This window comes from Oryctolagus cuniculus, chromosome 8 (assembly GCF_051225735.1).
Source record: "Oryctolagus cuniculus isolate XC-2025 breed Fujian yellow rabbit chromosome 8, ASM5122573v1, whole genome shotgun sequence".
Taxonomy (NCBI): Eukaryota; Metazoa; Chordata; class Mammalia; order Lagomorpha; family Leporidae; genus Oryctolagus; species Oryctolagus cuniculus.
The window spans coordinates 29742630-29763893 of record NC_142874.1 but is presented as its reverse complement, the minus strand read 5'-3'; the positions used below and the strand labels follow the sequence as shown (position 1 = coordinate 29763893).

Below are 21264 nucleotides of genomic sequence, written 5' to 3'. Positions count from 1 at the left end.
CTCTCCCAGTGGCTTTGGGTGGGGGACGACAGTTCTGTTGGCCTACGCCGTGTTGCACCGGGGCCCGCCTGCTTCCAGGACGTGCGGAAGGGGAGGCCGGCAGGCACCAGGCATCCGGGTGGCAGGAGCCCTGGCCTGCCGTGGGGACCCTGCACAGGTGTCACTTTGTGCTTGCCTTCGGCGCAGTGACTCTGCACAGATGGGGTAGGCGCTTCTATGCCAACACGTGGGGAGAGACACAGCTCGGCGCGGCTTCGTTTCTTTCCTAAATACCTATTCAGTGCGTGTGCGGTCTTACGGAGGAGTCCTTACCAGAACTGTGGTGTCAGTAAGCCCTCGGTGGCAGCTCTGGGTGGATCCAGGAGGTGGAGGAGCACCGACCCGCAGTCAGACACCCAACTAGGCACCGCGCAGGCCGGCCAGCGAGCTTGGCCCCAGCGCCTCCATGGGCAGCTTCCAGTCTGCCGCATTCATAGGCAGGCTTCAGACACCACCCAGCGCAGCTTCCATTCTGGCAGTAAATTCCCTTCCGAATCCTTTTGCACAAATGCATATTAAAAAGGATTTGCATTCTTAGCACAAGTTGGAGGCGTGATGGAGGGGGCATGCCCGTCTGGCGGTTCGCGGGACCCGGAGGTGATTGACAGGGTGGGCTGAGCTGCCAGCTGTGGCTACCGGCTGTCATCCTATCATCAGGCCAACCTCCCGAAGCCCACTCAGTAGCCACGAGACTGTCCCTGTTTCACAGAGGGGTAAACCGAGGCACTGTTTCCGTGGCTAGGGTCCCAGCCGCCTTTCTCAGGGAGACCACAGGACGGGGCTGGACTCCGGGAGGCAGCAGGGTGGGGGGCTGGGGCGACAAGGCGAGGCGGCGCCCCGGCAGTCGGAGGCTCGGGCTGCAGCCGCAGGGTGGCGGTGGGGGTGGCGGGCCCTCACGCGCCAAGAAAAGCCCGCCAACCCCTCGCGGCTGGTGTGGAAACCGCCGTTCTCTCCCGGGTGGGGGCCAGCGGCGGAGCATGGGTTCACGGAGAGAGACGGCGGCAAGGCCTGGCGTTCCCGGCTCGCTCGCGTCCCTTCGAGGGAGCACCGCGACGCCCCTCAGCCTCCCGGCAGCCCGGCGACCGGCCACGCCTCACGGGGCCGCCAGCTTCGCAGCCGAGCGAGGAAGGGGGCGGGGCCTGCGCTCGCCCAATCCCCGGCTTTCCCCGCCCCCGCCACGCCCTCCGCCTCCTCTCGGCCAATCGAGCCCCGCGGTGGGCGGTCCCCGTTTCGGCCGCCGTTCCCGGGTGCGGTTTTTTTTCTCCTCCCTCCTTTTTTCCTCCTGCCTTTTTTTTTTTTTTAATCCCCTTTGCTTTTTTTTTTTTTTTTGTGAATGAAAAGCGGAGGTCGCCAGCGGTCCCGAGGACTGCGGCGCCCGGGCGTCCCGGCGGCGGCGCGGCCCCGCGCAGCTCCCGGAGCCTCCATGACATTGGGCGCCCGCGGCGGGCGGGGATGCTGATCCGGAAGAGGCCGTGGCCGCAGTGCCGCGCGCGCGGCCGCACGCTGCCCGCCGTCCGGCCCGGGCCGCGCCGCCCGAGGTCCTGACGGAACGCGAGCTGCAGCGCGGCGCCGGCGTCGTCCCCGCTCGCCCGCGGCGGGACCCCCGCACCCACTACCATGAGCGCGCCCGGCGGGCGGAGAGGTGCTCCTTGCGCTAGCTGTCGGCCCGTCCCGTGGAGAGCTGTGAGTAGCCGCGCCCGGCCTGTCCTCGCGGCCCTGCCGGCTCCCCGGGCCTCGGCGGGTCGCGCCCCGCCCCTGCCCCTCCCCCCATTGGTTCCTTTGCTCGTGTGCGTGTCGGGTGGGGGGTTGGCAGGTCCCGAGTGGGGCAGGTGTTTCCGTTGTATGTGTGTGGTGTGTTTAAAGCCGTGGGATCCGGGCGTTTTGCTCGCGGCTCTGTGGATGCCTCCTTGAACTCAGCTCCACCATTGCAGCGTGGAGGGGCCTGCATGCTGGCACACCCGGGGTGGGGGCGTCCTCGGCGTCGTGGGCTTGTGTTCCCGCTCCTGGGGTTGCAGAAGGCTCAGTGCGGTGTCTGGCCTTGCGTTTTTGTTAATAGGACCGATCGCCATCCCCCAGGGCCTTGCTTCCCCACTGGATCCGCGCGGGATCCCGGCTCCCACGAAGGCAGCGACCCCAGCGGGGAGCCTGCCTTAGTTCCGAGTCCACCCTGGCTTTGCTCTGCTTTTGCGTCTTCCTTGATTTTTACCGTCATTTCCCGGCTTTTCCTCCCTTTCACGTTTCTGTGAGATGCAGGATGTGGGGTATTGGTTGCTAGGAGACCAGCCTGGCTCCCAGGGAGATTCTGTGGTTTCCTTGACAACCAGACTAGGGCAGCCGCAGATGAACCAGCCTCCCATCCTGCTGTGGGAGGGAAAGGGGGCCTTTTCCGAGCTCCGCAGAGCGTGTGTAGGGGTGTGGGGGTGGCAGTGGGAGCCTGCGAGGTCTGTAGCTAATCCGAGCACACCCCGGGGTTTGGCCTGGGCTGGCAAGGAGCCGGCAGCACAGCAGCTGGGCAGGGATGGGACAGGGGTGACGAGAGCAGGTACCGGCGTCTTTGGGATTGTTGCAGGAGAGGAGTAGCTTTGGGGTCCTGGGGCCCAGGGCGGGGCCGCAGGGAAACCATTGTTTGTGCAGGTTCAGGCGGAAGCGGGAGGAGGCAATTGTGAGGAAAAGTCTAGAGTCATGGGAGGGGAGCCTGCCAGAGGGAAGGAGGGAATTGGGTGGCTCGCCGGGGGGTTGTATCGTCGTGGGTGCATCAGCCGTGACCGGGGAAAGTTGCACTATTCCAGGGCAAAAATTACGCTCCTGTTGGCACACCCTCTGCAGGACGGGATCCTCGCTGTGCACAGCCATGATGAGACCAAGAGTTCTGCGGGCTGAATGGGGCCAGCCTGCATCGCAAAGACAGATATAATTATACATATAGATATGCAATCTAGCGTTATATAATACTGCATTGCATAAGAAGGCAAATGCCTCCTTTCAGCCCAGGCCCTCTTGGCACGAACTCTCTGAGATCTGGGTGACTTTTCATCCAGCAGACACATACCCATTTTCCAGAGGGGACAGACTGTGCCTAGAAAAGTGAAGCATGTTGCCCTTTCCCGGACAGGACGGTGCAGGTCGCCAGTCGGGCACTGGGACAGAGGCGGTGGGCGAGCATGATAGAAATAGGCAAAGGACACACAGGGGTGGGGGAGGCTGGAGGGGCACGGAGCTGGGTGGTGCTCTAGCGGGTCTGGTGTTAGCATTCACGGCTGGGTATTGGCTGCTATCCTGCTTGTTGGTTATCTGTGCCCTCCTTCACCCTGGAGGTGACCCAACGCAAGGTATGCATGAGCGTTTCGAGCGTGCAGTCGCTGAACTTGAACCAGCACTGCTCTGCTGTGTCCCGGCATCGTCCCCGCTTTCTGGAAGCTCCTGGACTGGGAGCTGATGGCCCACTTCAGGGCTCCTCACCCCCTGCCGGAACCTAGACTTGAAAAAGAAGTTCTGCTGCGCAGCTCATTTGTGTCTTTCTCCTGCGGCTGCACGTGCTGCGGAGCTGGGGTTGGGTTGTGTTACTCCCCCGGCACAACAGAAACCACAGCCCAGGTGACTGCTCCTGGCACGGGCACATCCCTCAGGAAGTGCCCAGGTGGGGTTCCCTGCTTGGTCCTCAGCTCAGGCGGGAGAAGAGGGAGGAGCAGCGGCTGCAGGGGGAGTGATGCAGCCAGTTGCCCTGGAGACCAGGGCGGGGGAGGTGCTTCCAGGAGACCCCTTGTTGCCTAAGAGCCCAGATTGTGGGCCCTCTCAGCAAGGGGACCTGGCCGCGCTCTCTGCCTGCCTCGCTGAGATGCGTCCGTGGCCATCGTGGCCACCCTGACTTGGATCCTTGGGCTGGTTCTGCATTCCTGCATGCTGGCATCGAGTTACAGCCTGGTGGGAAGGGAGGGAGCATCTGTCCTGCTGCTGGGGGCCTGGGCGACTCCAGGACTCCTCTGGGCTCAGGCTGCCTGGGCCTGGGCAGGGTGACTCTCGGTTCTGTGGCCCCCACACTCGGAGCACACGAGCAGGCAGGTGCAAGGCCTCGGAGAAACCAGGCTTCCCTCTAACGCCTGCCCCACCCCTCCTTTCCACCTGCGCCCCTCAACCCTTCCAGGAGGGTGGGTGCCAACTGCAAGGCTGCCAGCGAAAGGCCCCACAGGCCCAGGGCCTCCTGGTGGTGGCTTTTTTAAACACAGACGTGACATTTTGACTACAGAGGGCCTTCTGTTCGCTCCCCCAAGCCATCCCTGTCTGCGGGTGGACATGTTCCTTCCTCCCTCTCTGCCCTCAATAGAGGGAAACTGAGGCAAGCACTTGGCCCCCTAGTTTTTGATCCTCTGCTCCCTCCAGGAACCTTACTCGCCTTATGGCCAATTTAGTGAGCCTCTCCCGGGAGAGCCAGCCCTCTGGGGTCTGCCAGCGGAGAATCCTCCTGGCTGGGAATGGGGTGTGCAGGAGCAGGGACTGCTCCTGGTGGGTGACGGGAAGGCCCGCGGGCTGTGTGGTCACAGGTTACCCCCTCCATCGTCTCAAAGCTGGGCCCACAGCGGAGCAAGGCAGGCGGGCAGCAGGACACTCGGTCAGGGATGGGAGGCCCGCGGGCTGGTCAGGTGCATCTGAAACCTCCTGTCCAGAGAGGCTGCCAGGGAAGCTCTAGTGTGTGCATAAAGGGGGCTGCGGGTGGGGGTGAGGGACAGACTGCGCGGGCCGGAGCTGGGAAGCCCACCACGAGGAGAGGAGAGCAGAGCTGCCGCCTGGCCAGGACAAGGCCATTAGATTTTAAAGGGGCCCTGCCTCAGGCTTGCTGGGAAGGGGTGGGACCTGGCCCCAGCTCTGCCTCTCTCAGCTGTTTGTGGTGCTGCCACAGCCCTGACAAGCAAGGAGAGCAGATGATGAGTGGCTTCCCAGGCAGCTTCCTGTCTCCGGGGCAGCACGCACAGGACAGGTCCTGGACCCTCTCACAGGCGTCTTCCTCCCAGAAACCCAGCTGGGGGCTGCCGGGCACAGGAGGGACACACGAGCTCCTTCCTCTCCTGTCTGGCCGGGCTCTGTCTCCTGCAGAGCCGCTCTGCCCCGGAAGTCGCTTGCTCCCTGCTGCTGTAGCTCCAGCGCCTGGCCCTCAGGGGGCTGGCACGCCAGGCTGTCCCAACCGCCTCCCTCTGCCCCAGCAGGTCCCAATTAATGGATTCTGACATGGATTATGAAAGGCCAAACGTAGAGACCATCAAGTGCGTGGTGGTGGGCGACAACGCCGTGGGCAAGACCAGGCTCATCTGTGCCCGGGCCTGCAATGCCACCCTCACCCAGTACCAGCTGCTCGCCACCCACGTGCCCACCGTTTGGGCCATCGACCAGTACCGCGTGTGCCAGGAGGTAAGGCTGCATCTGGGTTCTTCTGGATGTCTCCAGAGCTCACGGAGGGCCCCTAGGGGCGGGGCGGGGCGGGGCGGGGGCAGCTGAAGAGGAAAGAGTCCACTCAGACCGATTGGGTGTTCAGTGGCACAGCCGGCTTTGGCTGGAGTTCGTCACAGCCCCTAGTAAGTAAGGACCCCCGGGGGGCTCAGGGGCGGGAAGAAGCTGGCTGCTAACAGCCAAGATCAGAGGCCATCAGACACATGCGTCACACAAGGGAAGCCGGGAGCTCTGCGGGGTGGACTCTGAAGAGATCCCTTCTGCCCTGGTCCCAGCCTGCCCTCCCAGGCACACAATAGGAGACCCTGGCCCTGCCCCTCCAACCCCCATTGCTTCCTGGGAGCTGCAAGGTTGCGGGGGGAGGGTATCCCAAGAACTGAGGCCCTTGCTTCTCGTGCCCCTCCCCCCAGGTGCTGGAACGCTCCCGAGACGTGGTAGATGACGTCAGCGTCTCCTTGCGCCTCTGGGACACCTTTGGAGACCACCACAAAGACCGCCGCTTTGCGTATGGGAGGTAGGGGAGGCCCTGGCAGCCTGCAGGGAGCCCGGGTGGGGGTTCCCTCTGCTGGGAAGCAGAGTGGAGACAAAGGCACCGCAGGCCCTCACGAGGGCCAGGGGCAGCCTAGGGCAGTGGAAGTAGCTTGGGCATGCAGTCAGCAGGCCAGGCCTGGCCTGACTCCTAGTTCTGCCACCCCGAGCTCTAAGATGATTTTCTTGGCTGTGAGAGGGTAAAAATGGTCGTTTCTAGCTTACGAGGCAGCTGTGAGGCCAAGAGCTCTGAAACAGGTCCCGCCTCTCTGCGCTGTGTGTGAGGTGGAGGGGCAGGTCCCCGGGGACCGAATGTGGGACTGCAGTGCGGGAGTGGGGATACACAGGTGACCTCGCCCCATAACCGCACCATCTGCCCCCCTCCCCTGCCAGATCCGACGTGGTGGTTCTGTGCTTCTCCATCGCCAACCCCAACTCCCTCCACCATGTCAAGACCATGTGGTACCCAGAAATCAAGCACTTCTGCCCTCGGGCACCTGTCATCCTGGTGGGCTGCCAGCTGGACCTGCGCTACGCCGACCTGGAGGCCGTCAACAGGGCCCGGCGACCCCTGGCCAGGTAGGGGCTCGAGTGCCTGGGGCGGGGGCAGATGGAGGCCCCAGGAGCCAGCAGGTCACCGGGACTGCCTGCTCGGCCCTGGGGGAGTCCCACGGAGCTGTCCTTCTGTCCCCCCAGGCTCACGTTGGGGGCCAAGGAGCTTGCTCATTCGTTCTGTCACTCACTGATTCATGTGTGCATTGCACTCTGGGCATGCGGGGAGTACTGTGCTGAGCTCTGGGAGGAAAGACACGGGAAGGAACAGTTTTGCTGGAGATGAGCCCTCCCTGGGTGCCACAGCTGGGCACTCAAGTGGTGATTTGGGAACAAAAACGGCATCTGTGCTGAACAGGTGCAGAAGTATTTTTTCTTGTCCTTATTCCCTGAACAACACGGTGCAACAGTTCTTTACGTGGCATTTACACTCGCATTAGGTATTAGAAGCCATCTAGAGAGGATCAAAGGATATGGGAGGAAGTAGCATAGGTTCTACACAAACACTACCTCCTTTCCTGTAAGACACTTGAACATCATGGCTTTTGGTTTCCAAGGGGGTCCTGGAACCAATCCCGTGTGGATATCGGGCACCCACCTCCCAAGCAATGGAGCATTGCCCCTTTTAAGTGCCGGAGAAGGGGGAGGTGGCTGGGGCCTGACTTAGTTAGGAAATGCCTCCTGGCAGCAGCAGGTCTGTGTCCTGTGCAGGGTCCCTGCAGCCCGGAGGAGAAGGGGCAGGCTCGCTGTCGCGCCGGCCCGAGTTTGATTTCCCTTCCTGAACTTCCCAGGCCCATCAAGCCCAATGAGATCCTCCCCCCGGAGAAGGGGCGGGAGGTGGCCAAGGAGCTGGGCATCCCCTACTACGAGACCAGCGTGGTGGCCCAGTTTGGCATCAAGGACGTCTTTGACAACGCCATCCGGGCCGCGCTCATCTCGCGCCGCCACCTGCAGTTCTGGAAGTCCCACCTCCGCAACGTGCAGCGGCCTCTGCTGCAGGCGCCCTTCCTGCCCCCCAAGCCGCCGCCCCCCATCATCGTGGTGCCCGACCCCCCGTCCAGCAGCGAGGAGTGCCCCGCCCACCTCCTGGAGGACCCGCTCTGCGCGGACGTCATCCTGGTGCTGCAGGAGCGAGTGCGCATCTTTGCCCACAAGATCTACCTCTCCACCTCCTCCTCCAAGTTCTACGACCTGTTCCTCATGGACCTGAGTGAGGGGGAGCTGGGGGGCCCCTCAGGGCCAGGCGGCCCCCGCCCGGAGGACCCCCGGGGCCACCCCGAGCCACACCACCACCACCACCACCACCACCACGGGCGGGACTTCCTGCTGCGGGCAGCCAGCTTTGACGTGTGTGAGAGCGTGGACGAGGCCGGGGGCTCGGGTCCTGGCGGCCTGCGGGCCTCCACCAGCGACGGGATCTTACGGGGCAACGGGACAGAGTACCTGCCGGGCAGGGGTCGCGTGCTGTCCTCCTGGAGCCGGGCTTTCGTGAGCATCCAGGAGGAGATGGCGGAAGACCCTCTGACCTTCAAGTCGCGGCTGATGGTGGTGGTGAAGATGGACAGCTCCATCCAGCCGGGGCCCTTCCGGGCCGTCCTCAAGTACCTGTACACCGGGGAGCTGGGCGAGAACGAGCGGGACCTCCTGCACATCGCCCACATCGCCGAGCTGCTGGAGGTCTTCGATCTGCGCATGATGGTGGCCAACATCCTCAACAACGAGGCCTTCATGAACCAGGAGATCACCAAGGCCTTCCACGTGCGCCGCACCAACCGGGTCAAGGAGTGCTTGGCTAAGGGCACCTTCTCAGGTAGGCTGCGTGCTTCCTGAGGGGGTCTGGGTTGGCCCCTGTCACCCTGGAGATGTGGCCGCCACGCTCCTGGCTGACAGCTGGGTCGTTGAGGCCTCTGCGTCTTGTGGCTTCGGGTTTTGTGGGGGGAGGGAGGGGGCTCTTCTGGGCCCAGTGACGACTCCTCGGGCCGCTCACCCTGCGTCTGTGTCCTGTCACCGCGTCCACACGTGATGCCTCTTCGTGTCCCCGGGCAGACGTGACCTTCATCCTGGACGACGGCACCATCAGCGCCCACAAGCCCCTGTTGATCTCCAGCTGTGACTGGATGGCTGCCATGTTCGGGGGCCCGTTCGTGGAGAGTTCCACCAGGGAGGTGAGGCTGAGGGGAGGGCGGGGAGGGTGAGAGGCGTCTGCGCCCCTTGTGCCTGAGCCACCCACCCTTTCAGAGTAGTCCCTCCAGCACCGTGTGCTGACGACAGGGTGATGGGCCCAGGAGAAGTCCCTGGGGTGGTTCTCGTAGCCAAGGATTTGACGGTAAACCAGGAGAGAATTACAGTGACAGTTCTACTTGGTAGCGCGGGCAACACTGTCAGCGCATGATCCCAATGAATTCCCGCGTGGCCCCTGCACGCAGCGTGGTATTCCCACGTTACGGATCCAAAAGGGAGGCCCCGAGAAGTGAAGAGGCCTGCCCGAGGTTGCATAAGCAGGAAGCAGAGGTTAGGACTTGAACTTGAGACTTCCGATTCCTTGACTGCGAATGTTGTATCTTGCTACCTCCCTGGCACATGTGAAATAACTAGGGGAAGAAAAAAAACCTCCGTGTATCCCATGCTGAGGCCATCACTGTTTTAGAAAGTTTTATTATTGAGGTGTGAGGCCAGCGATGGGGAGGTGAATGCCATTGGGAGGATAGTTTGTTACTCACAGATCCCAAGAGGAGGGGGTGTGCACCCCGGGGGGTACCCAGGCTTGGGGTTGGCGGTGTGAGTGGTGTCAGCGGGCCCTGGGGTGGAGGGGCTGACCCAGTTGTCTGGTCCCTGGCCTTGGGGTGGCCTTGGGAGCCTAGGACAGGTGGACAGTGGCCTGGAGTGTGAGTGTCTGATGGAGGAGGCAGGGGTTGGGGTTGTGGGCTCTGCACGAGTTGACGTGCACACAAAGGCATCCTTGCAAAGCATGCTGTTTCCTAGCTTCAGGAACTGGCCGGCCCTGGGAGGGGGCCATCCCTCCAGGGTCAGCAAGCCTCCAAGATGCCAAAGCGTCCAAATACAGAGAAGAGGGGTGGGCATTTGTGCAGTGCGTACGATGCCGCTTGGGATGCCTGTGTCGCACACTGAGTACCCGCACTTGAGTCCCGCTCTGCTCCCCACTCTAGCTTCCTGCTAGTGCACACCCTGGGAGGCAGCAGGCGATGGCTCGAGTCCGTGGCCCCCTGCCACCCACCCGGGAGACCTGAGTTGAGTTCCTGGCTCCCAGCTTTTAGCTGACCCGGCGCTGGCACTTGTGGGCAGTTAGAGGAGTGCACCAGCAGAGGGGAGCTCTTTCTGTCTCTGTCTTTCTCTCTGCCTATCAAATATGAAAAGGATAAATACATTTTTAAGTGCAAGAAATAAAAAGACATGCTGGACATCGTTGCCTTCCCATCTACTCCATGCCCCTCTAGCTCATCGGTTCCGTCCACTGCGTCCTTGGGGGCCCAGGATGGAAATGTAAGAGTTAGGAGGAGCCTCTTGAGTGTGTTCTGTCTCTTCCATCCTCTCGGCCAAGCCCAGTAGCCCAGGCCTTGTTCCCGTCATCCTCTCTAGGCTCCCAGAACATTCCTTGCCCGTCATACAGCCTGTGGTTAGCCAGGCACCGCCCTGTGCACATGCACCAGGTTCTGGGTTTTCTGCACTGGCCTGCGGCTGCTTTTGAGTGCAGAGACTGCCACGTACCCGGCTTGGCTAAGCCGGATGCAAGCTGAGCTAGGCCTGCCGAGCCTCTTGTCCTGTGATGCAGAGTTAGGGGTGCCCCCAAGATTCCTGGGCGGGAAGTCCTCCCGAAGGCTGGGCGGAAGGGTGGAGGTTTGAGTTGGCCTCCAGAGTGGCAGCGGTGGTGGGATTTGGGTATGCACAGCGTGGGGACTGGCGAGCCCGCCCCCTCCCAGGGCCTGCTGGCTCGCTGCGCTGCTCGGCGCCGCCTGTGCCAGCTTTGAACTCCAGCCGGTTCCCAGAGCGTGGCCCGGAGAGACCAGACGTGTGCTTGATGAGAAAGCAGTTTTTGTTGCAGTGCTGCCCTGGAGAGGTCCCGGAGGCCCAGAGCAGCAGCGCGGAGCAGCCGGAGGGAGGCCAGCTGGTGCCCGCTCGGCTTGCTCCCCTCCTGCTTCTGTGCGGCGCGGGAGGGCTGCGGGTGCGAGCCGCGGAGACAGCTCCTCCAAGCATCCTCTGTGCCAGAATGGCTTCCAAAGGATGCTGCCGAGAATCCAGTCCCTTTATTTATTTTTTAAATAAATCATATTTTTATGTAACTTTAGATTTATTTACTTACTTGGAAGGCAGAGTTAGAGAGAGAGAGACAAAGATCAATTTTCCATCCACTGGTTCACTCCCAAATGGCTGCAGCAGCTGGGTGTGGGCCAGGCCAAAGCCAGGAACTTGAAACCCGATCCGGGTCTCCTGCGTGGGTGGCAGGGCCCCAAGCACTTGGGCTATCCTCTGACTTTCTCAAGCCCCTCAGCAGGGAACTGGGTAGGAAGTGGAGCCACTGGGACTGGAACCAGTGTTCCTGTGGGATGCCGGCCTCGTCAGTGCGTGAGGCCAGCCCCCACCAGGCCCGTTCCAAAGTTGTTCGAGCCGTCTGCAGTGGTGACATCTGCCGAGTGGTGCACTTGTGGCTCGGGGGGCCAGGCCTTTGGGGAGGTGCAGCCCAGGGCTGCGCAGGCCAGGCCCTTCCGGTTGCTCCCTGAGCTGCACCCCACGGTGGCCTGCTCTCCGGCCCGCCCCTCCAGGTGGTGTTTCCCTACACCAGCAAGAGCTGCATGCGGGCGGTGCTGGAATACCTGTACACGGGCATGTTCACGTCCACCCCCGACCTGGACGACATGAAGCTCATCATCCTGGCCAACCGCCTCTGCCTGCCGCACTTGGTCGCCCTCACAGGTAAACTACCCGGCTGTGCAGGGCTGCCCCCGGGCAGGCGCCAGGAGGGGGGAGCCCCGGCCACGGCTTCTGTGTTCTCTCACCTGGCTCCTGCGAGGACTCGGGCTGTGGCGCCAGGGGAGGAGCCTACCTAACTGACATCAGTGGCTTCTGCCGGTGGGTACGGAGCTTCGCGTTAGGACACAGATGTGAGGAAGTGTGTGTGTGACAGAGGTGTCTCAGGTCACCGAGGGCGGCGCTGGGGCACGGCCAGCCCGCGGCTGTATGAGGCCCTGCCGAGGCCGCCACAGGTCGGACTTGAAATTCGCTAAATCCGCGGCAGCCTGATGTTTCAGTTGATGTTGTATGGCCCACGAACGATGGCCATGGCAGAAAAAAAGGTTCCCCAGCCCTGCCTTCTGGCCTCTCTCCTGGGGTATCGCCTCCCGACAGAGTGGGCTCTGGTGGGTGCTGGGACATCGTGTTCTTAGCCTGGCTTCACCCGGGCAGGCTTTGGTTACAAAATGGACTCAGCCCCACGTCCTCTTCCTTCTCCCCCTCCCCTTCCTCCTCCTAAACCTCGCCCCCCACCCCATTCTCTGCCATCTCCTCCTCTGCTTTTTCTCTTCTGCCTCTCCCTTTCACGTCACTTTCTCTTCTTTCAGAACCAGAAAGCAAAGGTTGAGCCACGCCTAAAGCTTAAAAGGTTGTCTCCCCATGCAGTTGGTTTGCTGGAAGCAGTCCCCCACGATAGGAAGGAGAGCTCAGCGTGTAGACTGGATCTGTCCTGGAGGCCCGGTGGGAGCCAGACTGAGGACATGGGGAGACCAAGGGGCAGGCAGTCTGGGTCCTGGGCCTGATGCAGGGAGTGTGGGGCCGGAGCCCCAGGCAGGCTGGTGACTTCCCTTGAAGTTGGTGTTGGCATTGGCACGAGTGCTGGTGTTGATGGTGACGTTAGTAGTCCTGGCTGGGTCACAGGGGCGGAGGGCAGAGCCTCAGAGGCTGCGCCGAGGTTCGGGCAAGGACCCAGCATCAGAGGTGGTGGGCCCGGGGCAGATGGTCAAGACTGGGGCTCGGGTATGTGGGGAGACAGCAATCCAGTGACGAGACGTGTGTGGTGGGGTGGGGTGGGGCGGGGGGGCATGGTCACAAGAAGGAGGCAGACATCAGTGATCAGAACCAGTGAGCCCACGGAGGGGCTCAGGGGCCCCAGCTGGTGGGCAGCAGGAGCTTGAGGGCAGGAAGCAGGAGGGGCTATAACTCTGCCTCGGCCATTGCTGTCCACCAAGCCTGGTGTGGCCTGTCCAGTGCACGTAAACTTCAAATTCGTAGATGGAGTAGTTCTGCTTAAAAAAGAAAGGAAACAACCATTTCCAAAGAAACGACCCAAAGGAAACAAAGGCATAAAGTCATCGCTCTAAGTTCATTCACCCTGGCAGAGGGTTGCAGACAACCATGGGTTGAGTGCACACAGGTAGCTACCATGAAATATTAAACTGTTCTGTTCCATGCAGGGGTACCTAGAAAATAGCATTGCCCTCAAGGTGGTCCCTGCACACCAGAGAGCTTACACAGAAGTCTGACCATCTCCCTGTGAAGGCCCGGTGAGGTCAGCTTCCTACCAAGTACAACACAAGTACAGAAAACGACATGCAAACCATGTCAGAACTAGACCCTGGCCGGCCACACAGTCCCCACTTGTCCCTCCCAGGCTGCGATTCTGGCCCCCACTCCTGCCCCCGGGAGAACCTCCAGGGCCCAGTATTCTTTCTGGAGTATTTTTTATGGACTTCTTTCCTGCCTGTCCTTAGTCACTTCATCATCCACACGTGCGCCCTCACACACTAGAGCACGGTTTTATGTATGTCTTTTATGTCTCTCTCAATCCATGGCTACCTTGTCCGCTTAAAAACTTTTTCTCACCATGCAATTTATTTGCTGGAAAAAAACAAATACTGGCCTGCTCCTGCCGAGTCTCCCATGATTTGGCTCTGTGTGGTCTGCGTTCCTCCAGTGTAGTTCGCCCTGGGCCCCTGTCCGCCATGTTCCCTGTGCCCTGTGTTTGGGACCAGAGGCGAGGTGAGGTGTGAGTTTTCTTCCATAAGGCACCTGCGTGGGTTGTTTCTCTTCTTTACCAAGCTGCGCGGCTCGCTGCTTGTCCTTCGTTCCGTGCCGTGAGCAGCTGTCGAGGATCATTGCCTGGGTCCATCGGTTTACGCAGTGTTGATGATAATACGATTCCCAGTCCAGTTTCCCTTTCTCATTTACCTGTCGGGCAGGTTCTGGAGAGAGAACTTGCCCTGAACTGCCGTTGGGTCGCGGAGTGGTTCGGTTCATGTAGGAAAAAAAGGTGAACGCAAGGCTTCCCTTTGATCTAGCATCTCCGAGTAAACTGGCCTCCTCCTAGCTTTGGAGGGCGAACAGGTTGTGTTTTAATAGTGGCTGTTTAGGAACCTTCGATGTGGGCAGGCCTCAGGGGGCCGCGCCAGCTGCAGCCAGCCTGCTTCTCCCCAGCAGGGTCTGAGCGGCCGCCTTGCCGCTGCGTGGGCTGACGAGATGTCCTGGGGTCCCGTTGGCCGTCTCAGGCCCCAGACTCGGAAGTCCTGCCGTCTTGCGGTTGGGAATGGAAGCTGCAGCTCCATCCAGTGGGAATTCTCATGGCCACCGGGATGCCTCTTGTGTTCTAGGTCATTTTCATGGACAGGGATGGGAAATACAAGGGTGCTTCAAAAAGTTTATGGAAAACGGGATTAGAAAAAAAATGCATGCACAATTTTTTTGAATCAAAATAAACATCTTTTATTTTTCTACAGACTTTTTAACTTAATATTTATTTTTTGAAACTATATTTTTTATCTACATTATAGACAAAGGCCTAATGCTTACTAAATAAAGAGTTCAACAAATAAACAGTAAAAAGGCTGGCACTGTGACATAGCAGGTAAAGCCACTGCCTGTGGTGCTGGCACCCCTTATGGGCGCCGGTTTGAGTCCTGGCTGCTCCACTTCCAGTCAAGCTCCCTGCTAATGTGCCTGGGAAAGCAGAGGGAGATGGCTCAAAAGCGTGGGCCTCTACACCCACATGGGAGACCCAGAACTGGTTCCTGGCTTTGGACTGGCCCAGCTCTGGCTATTGTGGTCATTTGGGAAGTGAACCAGTAGATGGAAGATCTCTCCCTCTCTCCCTCTGTTTCTCTGTAACTCTGCCTTTCAAGTAAATAAATAAATCTTAAAAAAAAAAAAAAGTAAAAAGACCATGGTTCATCAGGTAAATAGGCAAGGGCTACGAACAGTAATCAAATGAAAAACTGTTAAACTTCACCGATAAAGTAAATTTTAAAATAGTCACAAAATCATGAAAACTATCCAAATTTTTGGAACTTCCCTCATATTTATCTTTTTTTAAAAATTTTATTTTATTTACTTGAAAGTCAGAGTTACACAAAGAGAGAAGGAGAGGCTGAGAGAGAGAGAGAGGTCTTCCATCCGCTGGTTCACTCCCCAGTTGGCCGCAACGGCCGGAGCTGCGCCAATCCGAAGCCAGGAGCTTCTGGGTCTCCCACGTGGGTACAAGGGTCCAAGGGCTTGGGCCATCTTCTACTGCTTTCCCAGGCCATAGCAGAGAGCTGGATCAGAAGAGGAGTAACCAGGATCCGAAACGGCGTCCATATGGGATGCCGGCACTGCAGGTGGTGGCTTTACCTGCTATGTCACAGCGCCCACCCCATATTTATCTTTTAAAAGAGAAAATACCTCATGAGTTTATATTTGGTACTTCTAATTAAAATTCAGGACCAAGAGTGTTTCTTCAGTGTCAGTGTTATGAAATAAAATGCAAGGTGAGTACACAAATTGTGACAAAATTTAGATTAATCCAGGGGCCAACATTGTGGCATGGTGGGTAAAGCCACCACCTGCAACACTGACATCCAGTGTGGGTGCTGGTTCATGTCCTAGCTACTTTACTTCTGGTTTTTGTTTGTTTGTTTAAGATTTATTTATTTGAAAGGGAGAGAGAGAGAGAGAGAGAGAGATCTTCCATCTGCTGGTTCACTCTCCAAATGACTGCAATGGCCAGAACTGGGCCTATCTGAAGCCAGGAGCCAGGACCTTCCTCCGGTCTCCCACATAGGATCAGGGGCCCAAGCACTTGGGCCAGCGCTCTGTCACTTTCCCAGGCCACTAGCAAGGAGCTGGAGTGGAAGTGGAGCAGCCAGGACTTGAGCTGGTCCCCATATGGGATGCCGGTGCTACAGGCGGCGGGCCCCTGCTCTACTTCCAGTCCAGCTCCCTGCTAGTGAGCTGAGAAAGGAGTAGAAGATGGCCTAAATGGGAGATCTGGAGGAAGTCCTGGCTGTGGCCTGGCCCAGCGCTGGCCATTGTGGCCATCTGGGGAATGAACCAGCAGATGGAAGATCTCTATCTCTTTGTCTCTCCCTTACTCTCTGTTAACTCGTTTAAGTGGTAGGTTGAGCCCACATCCTCAGCCTTTCTTCCACTTCCCACACACGGAAGACCAGCGCTGCCTTCCGTCTGCGGCGGCTGCTTCTGCTGGAGCGTTCACCCGTGCGTCTCGGCCAGCGGGCAGAACACGGGTGTGTGTGCATCGAAGTACACTTACCCGCTCCTGCTGTTTTCCACGAACTTTGGGAGGCACCCTTGTCTGTAGTTTCAGAAATCCTCCTCGAGGCTCCCCTTCCCACGCCCACCCCCCTGCGGCGCACTGAGAACATCTTGCTCTGAGCTCTGCCTGGCCTGTCGGACTCGCTCCTGGTCCTGCAGTGCCCCCTGCTGGGGGCGGGAGGGGTTGCAGGGCCAGTCCTGATTGTCAACCGCTGGCTGTGTGTGTCACAGAGCAGTACACCGTGACCGGGCTGATGGAAGCCACCCAGATGATGGTGGACATCGATGGAGACGTCCTGGTGTTCCTGGAGCTGGCTCAGGTACCGCGGTGGGAAGGGGTCGGCGACATCGTCCAATCTAGGCTCTGCCTGCTGATGCGGGTGACAGGGGAGGGCTGGAGGGAGGTGGGGGCTGGGGAGGAAGGGTCCTGCTTGACAGACTTGGCTCCCTGGGTGGGTGGTGCCCATCGCATCCCCGACTCCCCCAGGGCAGAGCTGCTGGTGGATACTTTAGCCCACCATAGGGCAGGGGCTCGGGGAACCCTGGTTTCTCCCATAGACAAGTGCACGGGTACTGCTTGCCTGACTTCATCTGGGGCAGGGGCGGGGAGGGAGCATGAGAACTCTCCATCTGAAATTAACCACCCACCCTCTTAACCCCAAACAAACAAGGCACGTCTCCCACCCCGGCCCTCACAGCACCAGAGACTCAGCCATCAGGGTAGTTGAGGAATTCCGAGTGAGGCTGACCCAAGGCTGGTGGCATCAGCTGTTAGCCTGCGTCAGTGCCTTGTTGCCAGCTGTTCTGGCCCCTGATGGGGAGAAGAAGGAAGAGGGATGGGGCAAAGGAGGGCAGACGCCACAGGAAGCACCCCATGCGCCCTGGATGTGTGTAGCGTGGACAGCACGGGACAGACCGCAGCTCTGTGTGGGTTCCCATGGGGCCTCTGCCTGCCCGGTGCCAGGGCGTCAGCTCTGAAGGCCGTGCTGAGCCCTGGCCGCACGGCCTCAGTGTGCTTGCTCTCCTGTTCCACCCCCAGTTCCATTGCGCCTACCAGCTGGCCGACTGGTGCCTGCACCACATCTGCACCAACTACAACAACGTGTGCCGCAAGTTCCCCCGCGACATGAAGGCCATGTCCCCAGGTGAGCGTCCGGAGCCGGTTGCAGTGGCACCCCCTGCTGGCCCCTCCTGCTGCCAGCTCAACTTGACCCCCCAAGACCCCAAGGCTGCCGGGGGTCCTTGCGTCTCACTTGACCTTGGGGGTGGGGACAGCCCGCTCAGGTGCCTCCAGCCAAGCCAAAGGGGCCCCAGGCCAGGCACTGACCCGAGAAGTGGGGAGTCTGGGAACTCGGACCACTTGCCCTGCCGCTCTGAGAGAGGCAAAGCAGGCATTGTGCTAGAATTGGAACTTTTCTCCTTTCTGAACGGGACACCATAGTAAGAAATTTATCAGACCCAGTATACACCTAGAAAAGTATCTGAAAAGAAATTTTAATGATGTGTTTATGAGGCCAGCATTGTGGCATAGTGGATAAAGCAGTTTCCTGCAATGCCAGCATCCCATACGGGCACTGGTGCATGTCCTGGCTGTTCTACTTCTAATCCAGCTCCTTGCTAATGCACCTGGGAAAAGCAGTGGAAGATGACCCAAATGTTTAGATGGAAGATCTCTCTCTCTCCCCCTGTCTTTAAAAAAAAAAATTTATTTATTTGGAAAGGAAAAGTTAGAGGGAGGGACAGAAAGAGTGAGAGAGAGAGAGAGATTTTTCCATCTATTGGTTCACTCCCCAAATGGCCTCAAGGGCCAAGGCTGGGCCAGGCCACAGCCAGGAGCCAGGATCTTCATGCGGGTCTCCCACGTGGGTAACGGGGGCCCCGGCACTTGGGCCATCTTCTGCTGCCTTCCTTGGCGCGTTAGCAAGGGACTGGATTGGAGGCAGGGCAGCTGGGACCCAAACCAGCGCCCATATGTTAAATGCCGGCATTACAAGCAGCGGCTTAGCCTGTTAAGCCATAACGCTGGCCCCCCAGTTTTTTTCTGCTGCTGCTCATGATGCAGTAAGATGATGTGACAAGCCGGGAGTGGACACAGTGCACACCTGGACCTCCCAGGCCTGGACACGCTCTACAGTCCCCCACAGCCCTGCCTCTTAATGAACGTCTCAGGCCCTAGAGCCCAACAGCGCCTGCTCGGGACTCCCCAGGGGCCCGCCCCTCACTGTCCCCCGAGCTCTTCACTGGGCTCCCTCCACGCTGCTGTGACCCCCTCCCTGGCCAGCCTGTCGCGCATCTCTTTGCTTTTGGTAGAACCCTTCTAGAACTTCTTTTCCTATGGCCCAAGGTCAGTGACATCGCTGCCCTGGTTCTAGCCCTTCCCTGGCTCCCCACCTCCTCCCAGCACAAGGCCAGCTCTCTCTGCAGTCTCACCACAGCCCTCTGTCCCGCCTCCCTTCAGAATACTGGCCCTGGCCAGAAACTCCTCTCATCTCCCAGACTGTGGCCGGGGCGTTCCGGGCGTGGCTCACCCCTTCTTCCCCAAGCTCAGTCTCACCTATTCTATCTGTAACACACACGGAGCCGCCCATTTAGAGGGAACAACACAGGGGAGTCGGGCTCCCCGGGGGCTGACTGTGGGCTCCCCGCCCTGGGCATGCTACCTCCGTGCGTCACGGGCCTCAGGGAGCAGGTGCATGGCGTCCCTGGAGCAGGTGCAGGTCCTGGTGGCAGCCAGGCGGGGCGCCCCTTGGCCTGCCTCCTAACCAAGCGCCGCCCGGCGCGTGTGTTCTGCTCCAGAAAACCAGGAGTACTTCGAGAAGCACCGGTGGCCTCCAGTGTGGTACCTGAAGGAGGAGGACCACTACCAGCGGGCCCGGAAGGAGCGGGAGAAGGAGGACTACCTCCACCTGAAACGGCAGCCCAAGCGGCGCTGGCTGTTCTGGAACAGCCCCGCCTCGCCGCCCGCCTCTGCCGCCACCTCTGCGTCGCCCTCCTCCTCCTCGGCCGTGGTCTGAGCGGCCGCCGCCCTCTCCTGACCCTGCTGCTGCCACCCCGTGTGCCCTCGGCCTTCTGCTCTCGTGCATCACCTCCTCCACCCAACAGGGTCCAGGGGACCCGAATGACCAGGACCCCGAGGGCAGAGCCGTCCTCCGCCGCCAGAGAGGAGCCGGACCCTGCTGCTGATGGACCGCACAGGGGACCAGCCACAGAGGTCCCCCAGCTCCCAAGGAGGGCAGGAGACGACTGCTGGCAGGCAGGGACAGAGCTGTGCGCTCTGGCATTTTCTGTCTGGCTCTGAGAGCTCTCAAGTCCAAGGGAGAAGCCTTCCTCTGGCCACGAGGGCTTGGATGTGCGTCTCTGGCCCATGTGCTGGCCACACACGGTGAGCAGCGAGGGGCCTGCCCCTGTTGGCCGTGTCTTTTCACCCACAGACTTGAAGGTTGCGAGTGTTTTCGTGGGCACTTCCATGTGGAGCCAACTCATATCCTCACTGGAGAAGTCAGGGTAGAAACGGAGCCTTCGGAGAGCCCGCCTCCAGGCTTCTGTGTCCTGGGGCGGGCGCAGCTGCAGGAGGCGGCCTGGGAAGGCTTGTGTCCTGCCCGCCTCCCTCCCCCCCGGCTGCAGACCACGCTGGCCGGAAGGTGGCGCAGGTGGGTCACAGCTCCCTGCCTGCAGGCATCGCCTCCTGGTGCCCTGAGAAACTTCTCCCTGGAGACAGGCAGCCAAAGCAACAGCTGGGATGGGGAGAGGAGAAGCAAGGGGTGGGGCTGCCCAGCAATCCCATGCTCCTCTGGGCCCCTTCCTCTGCCTCTGGGTAGCATTGCTTTTTATGGGGTGGGATGAAATTAGCAAAAAAAAAAAAAAAAAAAAAAAATACAAAAACGAAGACCAAACAACAAAATCGCCACCAACAGAAGCGCTCTATCCTCTGTCCCCCAAAAAGAATGGAAAGCAAAAGACCCTGCATAGCATACGTTTTTATAGACAGCCTTGGGCTGAGGGTGCCCCCTGCTGGCAGCTCTGCCCCACAGCTTCCTGGCCTGCCGCCGAGGAGTCTGGGTGATAGGGAAGGACTCTGGGCTCTGGGCTCATTGGCCTCTTGCTGGGGAATGCAGGCCAGCCTCCTGCCTGGGAGGGAGGCCCAGGAGGCTCCGTGTGCTGGGGTGGGGTCAGAGGTCAGGCAGGTAAAGGGCACAGCACCAGTGAGCAGGAGTTCTCTGTAGGAGGCAGGACACAGCCCTGCCTAGTGCTGGTTTGGGGTAAAGGGAAGGAGCAAAGGGGAGAACTGGGTTGGAGGAGGAAAAGCAAAGATAACCTGGAGAGGTGGGAACGGGGGGGGTGGGGAGGGTTGGGGGTAGGGGTGAAAGCAGCAGCTTGCAGCCCCCCTGTGGCGAGAGCTGGGCCTGAGCAGACCCCTTCCCCCCGCCCCATCCAGTTCCCAATCCTGACTCACATCCCACAACCCACCAGCCCTCTGTGGAAGTAAGAGATGGTGTCCACCACCAATGAGGGTGGGACCAGGAGGCAGTGGGGTCCTGGGCTCAGAGCTCAAGAGTGAGGCTTTAGGTCGCAGGGCCATGGCCCGGGCTCCACCACCCAAATGCTGGTAGCTCTGGGACAGGGATAGAACGAATCCAGAAACAAAGCGGACCCCAAGATGAGCGCAAAGCCTCATGGAGAGAATGGGGCATCCCACGCTGTCCAAACCCTAGACCCTCCGAGTCCTCCGGGGTGGGAGCCGGGAAAACCAGTCTCGTGCTGCCCTCTGCTGGCTTACCAGCCTCCCTGCAGCTGAGCTCAGGCATAGGTGTGGCTTCAAGTGCGGCTGAAGAACCGGTGGCCAGCGCTGCAAGGCAGGAGCGTGGGGGTGGAGCCCAGTGCAGGACCCTGCACCCTCCCTCTGGGAAGGGAGGGACAGGGCAGGGGGACCCCCGTGCCTCGCAGGAACGAGACGTGAGAGGGAGAGCCCAGTCCTAAGAGCCAGGGGGAAGGAGAAGTGGGGGCTCTGGTGAAGACAGAGGAAGGCAGTGGGGGTGGGGTGGGGCCGAAGTGAAGGTCAGCCACAGTTGGAGGAGGCCCTAGGAGAGCGGCTACAGAACTGCCGGGCAGCCAGGGCCAGCTCACCCCTCAGGGACCCACCGCCCCTTCTCCACAGCTCATCAGAGCCACCCAGGG

General features: G+C 60.1%; 1 protein-coding gene across 1 annotated transcript; it reads left to right on the top strand.

Moving 5' to 3' along the window:
• The first annotated feature begins 1352 nt into the window (after nucleotides 1–1352).
• On the top strand, nucleotides 1353–19971 carry RHOBTB2 (Rho related BTB domain containing 2). The gene is made up of 10 exons (XM_051836756.3): nucleotides 1353–1722; nucleotides 5238–5439; nucleotides 5889–5992; nucleotides 6400–6585; nucleotides 7350–8368; nucleotides 8605–8723; nucleotides 11337–11487; nucleotides 16321–16409; nucleotides 17129–17234; nucleotides 18886–19971. Exons 2-10 carry the CDS (start codon nucleotides 5248–5250, stop codon nucleotides 19101–19103), a joined length of 2184 nt encoding a protein of 727 aa, XP_051692716.1. The 5' UTR covers nucleotides 1353–1722; nucleotides 5238–5247; the 3' UTR covers nucleotides 19104–19971.
• Nucleotides 19972–21264: the final 1293 nt, after the last annotated feature.